Source organism: Poecilia latipinna, unplaced genomic scaffold (genome assembly GCF_001443285.1).
Source record: "Poecilia latipinna isolate Pla-1442-1.1 unplaced genomic scaffold, P_latipinna-1.0 Scaffold1037, whole genome shotgun sequence".
Lineage (NCBI taxonomy): Eukaryota > Metazoa > Chordata > Actinopteri > Cyprinodontiformes > Poeciliidae > Poecilia > Poecilia latipinna.
This window is the reverse complement of record NW_015113653.1, coordinates 88,612-97,650: the sequence shown is the minus strand read 5'-3', so window position 1 is coordinate 97,650 and position 9,039 is coordinate 88,612. Positions and strand designations below refer to the sequence as shown.

At 42.5% G+C, this 9,039-nt stretch overlaps 1 protein-coding gene across 1 annotated transcript in view; it reads right to left on the bottom strand.

Moving 5' to 3' along the window:
* Positions 1-1,897: 1,897 nt before the first annotated feature.
* LOC106959008 (metabotropic glutamate receptor 2-like) overlaps positions 1,898-9,039 on the bottom strand; it is a 43,980-nt gene continuing 36,838 nt past the window's right edge. The window contains exons 3-4 of the mRNA XM_015051249.1: positions 4,924-5,761; positions 1,898-3,282 (exon numbers count right to left, since the gene is read on the bottom strand). Coding sequence (XP_014906735.1) covers positions 2,150-3,282; positions 4,924-5,761 — 1,971 coding nt within the window. The 3' untranslated portion in view covers positions 1,898-2,149. The remainder of the gene's footprint in view (positions 3,283-4,923; positions 5,762-9,039) is intronic.

The following is a 9,039-nucleotide window of genomic DNA, read 5'->3' as shown; positions in this document are numbered from 1 at the left end:
AAAAAAAAAAAAAATCACAGACTTTTTTTACTTCCAAAGTCAATTAGCAGGAGTGCCACTGGGATGGTCAGTCAAACAAACCACTTTGTCTGCTGCTCCTAATCTCTTTGTGCTGTGAAAGTTTTGTTTTGAAAAGTTAACTCATATTATGGACAGCTGAATGTGTGAAACCTGCTTTGTAATTCCCATTCCAATAGATTTCTGATGGCTTTCTTTAACAGTGGCAATCTGTGCACCACTCCTCCATTTGACCTCTCCACAGCTTTATCCCTAGCTTGACTGCTGGGTTCCTTTGTCTTCATTATTCTGTTTGTTCACTAGTATTCTCTAGCAAATCTTCAAGTCCTTCACAGAACAGCCAAATTTATACAGAGGTCAAATTACACAGGTAGGACTCCATTTAGTAATCAGGTTCATTCTGAATGCAATGGGCAGCTGTAGAATTTATATACTGGTTTAAAAGTTCTAGTGCATACTTGAGAACTTATATTTGTAAGAAACTCTTAAAATTTCCTTGTAATTCTACTTCACTATTACATATTGCTTTGTTTTGGTTTCATCACAAAGAAATCTACATTAAATACATTGAAGTTTATGGAGATGGAGACAAGATATGTAAAAATTCAAGCAGTAGATCATTTCTGTGAGGTATATGCATTTGATTTTGAAAGCAGCTTGTTTATAGCTTTACGTGTTGTTTAATTTTTGAAAATAATGTTTTCTTATTTGCAAAAATAAATCCCTGAGACAATTTAACAAAACAATATGTGAATATTTAATTACTTAGTTCACACACTGCTTGAGCTTATCACGTCTGCAGCGATTATTGTGACTCATAAAAAAAATGCACAGGAAAAAAACCCCGATTTGAATAATTGTTATCGTCATGTGAATCTTGTCTGGTAAATTTAAGTTCATTGTCATTCAGGGAACAACAAGGCCTAAACTTTTCCAAGCTACCTACCTCCAAACTGAGACTAGTTAATTAGGACCATTATTGCTGTTATAAAACACTCTTCGGTTCTCTGCTGCAGTTTCATACGTCTCCTTTAGTTCATTAATATTTTGCTGAAGCTGTATCTTGGAAAATGTTCAGACAGCATCAGCACAGGTGCCTGTTGGTTTTCATCTTGGTTGATGATTTTATTATGACTGACATGAAAAGGCTGAGGCTCCCCATAACGACAGACGGCTTGTGTGATCTCAAAGCCACCCCCAACGTTCCCTCCCATCCTGTTTGCACGACAAAGGCCTGGATACTCACCTTGACCAAAACACTGCAGAGGCAGCCAATAAGGCTCCAGCGCTCTGCTCATATGCTCTGTCATTCTTACACCCTAATGTACGCTGTTTTTATTATGTCTTGCTTTAAGGTGCCTGGTTTGTGTGCTGCTGCAAAATATCATGTGGATTCAGAATGAATATTCAATTAATTTGTGTATTGCCGTTTTGCATGACGTAGTCAAAAGTTAATTCACCACTGCATTTGGAGCAGTAATAACATCATAATACTTATGATAATGTAATAAACAAACAACCACTGTGTTTGTCCTCATCAATACAATAATGATGATTTTGTACATTCTACACACATTTAAATATTTAAAACCTTGATCAATCGACGCTGAACTTTTGGTCATTTAGTCGTCTTTCCAGACTCATAGCCAGAATCCTTCAGTGACCAATGGAGACCAATACCAGCTCCTTGCAACAATGAAAGGATGAATATAATCAGCAGGGATGACCTAAAATAAAACCCAAAATCAACATCAAAAGCTCCTTTTCTATATCTTTGGTGCCAAAAAATGTACAGAGCCTGGAATGTCATCTTTGCATAAACTAACAGTTACGATAAGTTTATGCTTACAATTAAAGAATGCTGAAGTAAAGTTAATCAGGTTAGAAATCATTGTTTTATTGATTTGCTGATATATTTATGGAGCATCTGTCTACAAACTCTTTGTTCTTCTCTTGAAGGATCATTAAGTAGACATGAAAAGAAAACCTCTCAAGAGTCTGTGTGCTGGAGATCAAATGCAGTCTGCACACAAATCTTCTACCGATTCAAAGATTAACACATAAAGATCAGGCACTAAAGTTTTTTTTTTTTGTTTTTTTTTTTTTGGGGGGGGGGGCCTTTCACCCTAGCTTACTGCAGGGAAACAAAGATTTTAAATACTTTATTGATGCATACAAAAAAAAATGCAGGCATAATTACCCTGTAGTCACTGGCAGTGACAAAGAATATGGGTTGGAAAGCCAGCCAGATGATGCAGGTGGTGTACATTGTAAACCCGATGAACTTGGCCTCGTTGAAGTTTTCTGGACACTTCCTCGTCTTGAAGGCGTAGACGGTGCAGAGGATGATGAGGACGCAGTTGTAGGAGAGTGATGCGAGCATGCTGCTGTCCTTGCTGACACACTTGAGGGTGACCACGTCTCGTCTGTCCGGGTTAATTTCCTTCTGGATTCCGGGAAATTCAGCCAGGAGCCAGATAAGGGCCACAAGCAGCTGGCAGGAGATGAGACCACAGCATATCGCCACTTGGGAAGCCGGGCTGATGAAGCGCAGCCGCTGGGCTCCATCTCTCACACTGCTGAAGATCCTAGCAATGCGGTTGGTCTTTGTTAGCAAGGCAGAGTAGCATACAGCAAATGAGGTCCCCAAGCCAAGTCTTCGCAATGTGCAGACAGCAGTAGAAGGTTTTGCAATGTAGATGAAGGTCATGCTGTAGCACATGAGAACTCCCATTAAGAGGATGTAGGACAGTTCACGTCCACTTGCTTTGACTATAGGGGTTTCATTGTTCTTAACAAAAATGCCCACAACTGCCAGAGTACACATTATGCCAAGACAGGAGATTGTAACAGGCCCGATAGCCCAAGCATCCTCCCAGTGGATGTACTCTTCAGGCAGATCATAACACCCGGTCAAATTAGCCAACGGCCACTGACCAAGACCGCAGTCAGCACAGGTGTGCTCATCATGCAGGTACTGGTAGGACTGGCATGGAATGCATATCCAGCAGCACATGTCTCCAGGCTGCATGCTCTTCACCTCATTCCTTTTGCATGGGTCACTGCACTGGGAAGTGGGAGTAGCTACGCCAAACCAAGGTATCGAGCTGGTGTTCAGGATCAATATGTTGTCCCAGTAGCCAACTTTCCTATATAGAAACTTGCCCTTTTCTTTGTGGTAGTTAAAGATGTTGTAGCGACTGATGCTGTCGCCCATAGTATCAAAGCGCACCATGCTGTCTGTGTCCGCGGGTCTGAAAGGAGCTGGTGGAAGGCAGAAAGACAGCAGTGCATAAAGTTATTTTCAGTAATGCTAAATATAACATTTCTGTGTAGAGCTGACTTTGCAACTAGATATTATTCTTTTTCAAAAAATAAATACTACAGCTGTTTTGGGAAATTAATCTGTTTAAATAATAACAATTATTAATGCAGATCTAGTCTAGATTACTTTCTTCCCTCCGAATATGACTTGACCATTAGTTATGACTCCAATCCTGACATCTCCTCTCTCTTCTTTCTTTATAGTCTTTTTACTTTCCAACTCTGGTCACATAGAATGTCACACTCATTGGGAAAGCTCATTCATAAAAACACAGTAATCCAGCAGAGGCTGCATGTCTTATTGCTTTTGCCGCGACAGTAAACACAAAATGGAAAGTTTTCTCATCAGGCTTTAGCATTAAGAGTTTCCTACTCAGTAGGGTATAACTTATCCACCTTATTTCTCAATCATATTTTGCTTTGAATTTCAGAAGTTTGTTGAAGACTTCTGAGCAGGTATTCATGCATCCATCCATCTTCTTCCGCTTATCTGGAGTTGGGTTGTGGGGTTAGAAGCCTAAGTAGGGACGCCCAAACTTCCCTCTAGCTACTCCAGGGAAATCCCAAGGTATTCCCAGGTCAGCCGAGAAACATAGTCCCTCCAACGTGTCCTGGGTCTTTCCCGGGGTCTCCTCCCTGTGGGACATGCCTGAAAGACCTCACGATTGAGGTGTCCAGGAGGCATTACAACCAGATGCCTGAGCCACCTCAACTAGCTCCTCTCAATGTGAAGGAACAACGGCTCTACTCTGAGTTCCTCTGGGATGACCGAACTTCTCACCCTATCTCTAAGGGAGAGCCCAGACACCCTACAGAGAAAACTAATTTTGGCCGCTTGTATCCATAACCTCATTCTTTCGGTCATGACCATAGATGAGGGTAGGAACATAGATCGACCGGTAAATCTGTTGATCTCCCGCTTCATTTTTTCCAAATTTGTGAACAAGATCCCGAGATAAACTCCTACACTTGGGGTAGGACATCCTCCCCGACCCAGAGAAGGCACTCTACCCTTTTCCAGATCAAGACCATGGCCTCGGATGTGGAGGCACTGATCCTCATCCTGGCCGGTTCGCACTTGGCTGCGAACCGCTCCAGTGAAAGTTGTAGCTCATGACCTGATGAAGCCAACAGGCTGCTTTTTGCAGATGATGTGGTAATGAACAGAATTGGTGACAAAGGGCAGCCTTATCGGAGTCTGACTCTCACTGGAAACAAGTCCAACTTACTGCTGGCAATACGGACCGGACATCGGTTATACAGGGACCGAGCAGCTTGTATGAAAGGGACATTTTGTGGCAATCGGCAAGCTTCTGCCATAATTCTGTCTGGATACTATCAGAACTGACAGAACCCATTTCAACTGGTTGCCATCCTGGCACTGAGCCAACTTTTAAGCATGCAATAACACAAAAGATTTTTTTTTTCTGAATTAAACTTCTAAAAATATTCATGCCCATAACAAGTGACGGTACACTTTTCACCTAAATAATATTTTAGTACTTACAGTTCAACTCTTGCATGTTACCACGTTAGACTAAGATATTTTGTACCTGTGTTTGCTGTCGGGAGTTTGCTCACCTTCAAACTTGGTCTTCAGGATGAACTCTTTGTAGAGCCTTTTTCCATTACCTGGTTTCAAGGCCTCACAGCCCTTAGATGTGTTGGAGCATACTGCTTGCCTCATGTTATGCAGAGCGTAGGCCATGGCATACACAGCGTTCACCACAAACATGATCTTGGACTCGTGCTCAAAGGTTCTGTCTCGTAAGCTGTGTTCACTGCAGCTGGCCTCCTGAAGGCTGCAGGCGAAGTGGTGCTCCCAGAACTCCTTAAACCATGGGTTCCTCGTGTTGGTGTATGGGTTCAGCTTTGTGAAGTAGTCTTGAAACTCTCTGATTGGGTAGGAGGCCAGTTCAATGGTGAAAGCCCCATCTGCTGCAGTCTCACTGCCCCTCACGACACTCTCTTGTGCTCCCCATCCATCACTGGCCACCCAGATAAATGAGGTGTTCATTCGAGCAGCAGCTGACAGCAGTTCGCGGGCGTCCTCGCTGCGGGTGAACAGTATCACCACCTTAGCACTGGACTTCTGCTTCAGAGAGCGGATCACATTCTCGTAGCCCTGCCGGTTCATGGAGCGGCTCACTTTGGCTGACGTGGCGATGCAGATTTGGTGCTCGCGGGCCTCCTGTTGGAAGGCATCGATGCCAGTCTCGCCATAGTCACCCTCTGATGCAACTGTCGACACATAGGACCAGTTGAAGTACTGCAGGATGTCAGCCATGGCCTTGGCCTGGTAGAAGTCTGGGGGCACAGTGCGGGCGAAGTAGTCATAGCGAGACTTGTCACTGAGCTTCGCACTGGTGGAGGCGTAGCTGATCTGAGGAATTTGGAACAGGCGTAGGAGGTTGGCCACCTGAAAAAGTGGAACAGAATTTTTTTATGGCTTTCTTTGCAACTTTTAAAAACATTTATTATATAAGCCTTTACAGAGGAAAAATCTTTTGAGATTCACTGTGCGATTTACAAGACAGACTTGTTACATACATCACAAAGAACATAAAAACAATAGTACATTTTTTTTTTTTTTTTGCCATACATCCCATTTTGACTGTAGATTAAAATTAATATGCTTTAGGTCATTACATAGAAGTCAAATAAAATACATTAAGATTTGTGTTTGAAATGTGACCAAAAATCTCAGACCATATAAATAAGTTTGTCAAGTAACTGTATCTCAAGGATCCTTTTTCTGTTAGGCCTAGTTTTTACCTTGCAAATGCATCTATGTTGCAAGTGCTTGCAAGTGCTTCTATGTTATATGAATATTTATGTATCATTCCTTTAACCTTTATTTACTAAGTTTAGTAGACAAAGGAAAAAATAGACAATATTAAAACTCAATAATTTAAAACTGTTGTGATCCGTGTTATTCTGTGTAGTTATTTTGAGATTTTCTGTGTTTAGTCCTGTTTCCCTGTGAGTCTCTGTCCTCTTCCCTGTTGATTATTCCCAGCTGTGTCTAGTTCCCTGATTAACCTCTGTGTATTTAAGCCCACCTGTTGTCTTTGTCCTTGTCGTTTGTCGCAAGTCAGATTCCAGTCATTCAGTAGAACTGTGTAGTCCTGGTGTGCTGCGGTGGCGCAGGGGTTAAGCACAACCCACATAGGGAGGCCTCAGTCCTCGACACGGGTGTCACAGGTTTGATTCCTGGCCTGGCGATCTTTGCCACATGTCTTCCCCTTCTCTCTTTAGCCACTTTGCTGTCAGTTAACTATCAAATAAAGGCCACTAGAGCCAATAAAACCTTAAAAAAAAAAAAAAAAAAAACCTGTGTAGTCCTCGGTGTCTAGTCGTCACAGTAGAACTGGCTTAAGTCCTGTGTCGGCGTCAGCTCTCGTGCTTCAGTCGTTTGCTACCAGTTTTAGCTCTGTTACCTTTCACTGTGCTGCCTACTTGTTTGGACTGTTTGAGCTGAGTTCGTTAAATTCATCATCTTCTGTACAACCTGGGTCCTGCCAGCGTTTCTCTCTCACCACCTCACCTCAATTTCATGACAAAAACAGGTTTTTCTTATTTAGTACAGCAAATTACAGAATCTGCTAACATTGCATGCATGTAGCACTCTCTATCATTCTTATCATTGTTTCTTTTATCAAATTTAGAACAAGACAAATACTTTTTTGAAAAGCCCTGCAGCTCATTGAGTGTTGCTGTTGCTATCTCTGCAGCCTCTTTCACTTTTCATCAAATTTATAAAAACACAATTTATGTCATGTCTCGTTTGTGCCATATTTTGTCCAATCATCCATCTTTTATTATGCCAAAGTATGTAAATAATGCTGTTGAGTTTTCTTTGTAGCCTTTTCCTCACTGATCACTTTTGTGCAACGTCATTCATTTGATCCTTCGTTATCTCTGTAGAAACTACGGCTTTAGCTACACAAAGCAAATGAGATCATGTCTGTTTTTTGACTTCAGATGGATTCGTTACCACTGGTACTAAGTGTTCAGTCAAAAAGACTCAATTCTAAATTTTAATTGAAAAGTGTTCATTTAACAGTGTGCATACTATATTTGGAGAAGTACACCTTTTAAAATTCAGCGGTGACAACGTGTTTTTTTTATCTCAAACTTTTTTTCTGTCAAGAAATGTCGGTTTTGAACGAGGCCGCAGAATCACAAAGTGCCTTCATTGGGTGTTAATATAAGCAGCTGTTCACACACAAGGATTTTGAGAGTACATTTTTCTATACAGCTTTTGTTTGTTTGTTTTTTTTTTCAAATCAAGTAGTGTTATCTTGAAATACCTTTGCGTCCTTCTACCCAGACTAATATATTGATTTTCTTGTGAGTTTGTTGGCGCTGTGGCCACTGGGGTGAACAACAAATCCTTTTCTGAAACCTCAGTGTGCAATCCATGTTAAACACAAACCTGCTGAAATAATTGTCATGCACGGTTGAAACAAGAAATCTCTGCAATTACTTGCTCACAGAGCAGTGTAGAGGCATGACAGAGAGTCTGTAAAAACTTGTCATTCTGCAGCATACCTCAGGAGACACAGTAGTGATTAGTGAGAACCCATGGGCTTCAATATGGCTGCTTCCTCCCTCAAGCATCATTGTATGCCTGGAGGTCTTCCAAACAAGGCTTCCCCACGGATCTAATTGGAAGCGTCTACACTCACACTGAGTGCCATTCAGCTCACTCATTCTGCCATCACATTATAGTCTATTTACAGCAGAATCGCTGTTTTTTTAATTCCCTTCGGTTGTTATTTAACAACCTATTCTGGAATGTCAATCAGTTAGGCCACTAATTTTAAATTAACAGCGATCTCATGTATTTGCCGAGGAGCTCTCCTTAAATGTCATCGGCTTATTAAATGAACTTTAGCAATTGAGTCAGACGAACATGAGAAGGATGTGCCATTTTTTGTCTCTGGAGAGACTCAGTCACACGTTATTATTTCCATTTTTTTTTAATCAGATTGCAGTAATACATTATGCAAAATCAACTTTATGAGCTGCATGTCATGTTACAACATCATTTCCTCATCAAACACATGCACTGTGTACCCAAAGCTCCACCCTGGAGCTGCAGTCTCCAGTCAAATTCCCACCCCTCACAGTACCCCCTCGCCCACTCGGCTCCTTTAAACTAGCGGCAGCAGCAATTAGCAAAAACCTGGTGGAAATGAAGCCAAAAGCACAAGTTCAAGCTGGAAGACTCCGCCTCCGATGTTTCGCCATCGCTGCGTCATGCTCGTCTCCAACTCGGCCGCTTGGCAAGTCCAATCATCAACGCCGTCAGCTTTCCAGCTGCGTTCAAGTTGGTACGCAATCACAATGTCTGACTTTGAGTCTAATCCTCCCGGTTCCCCATTTGCTTCTTGTCGGGATCCTGGTCCTTCTTCCCCCCTCATCCGTTCGGCGCACCGCTCGCCTGCCCTCGCGTCCGGATCATTTGTCCCCGGCTTCTATTCTCAGGTCCAAAGGGATCTCTCTCCAGGCCTCAGTTCTCTGCAAGTGGCGTCCCTAGCCACCCTTCTGCCACCTGATGATGCTTCTCTGTCTCTTCTTTCTCGACCTGCTCCCGTTTCTCAGCCCCCACATCCGGTTAGCAGGAAGAGAACTGATAAATCCTCCACTCCCCCCGCCAAATGACGCAAGGCTCGCCCTTTCACCCGGATG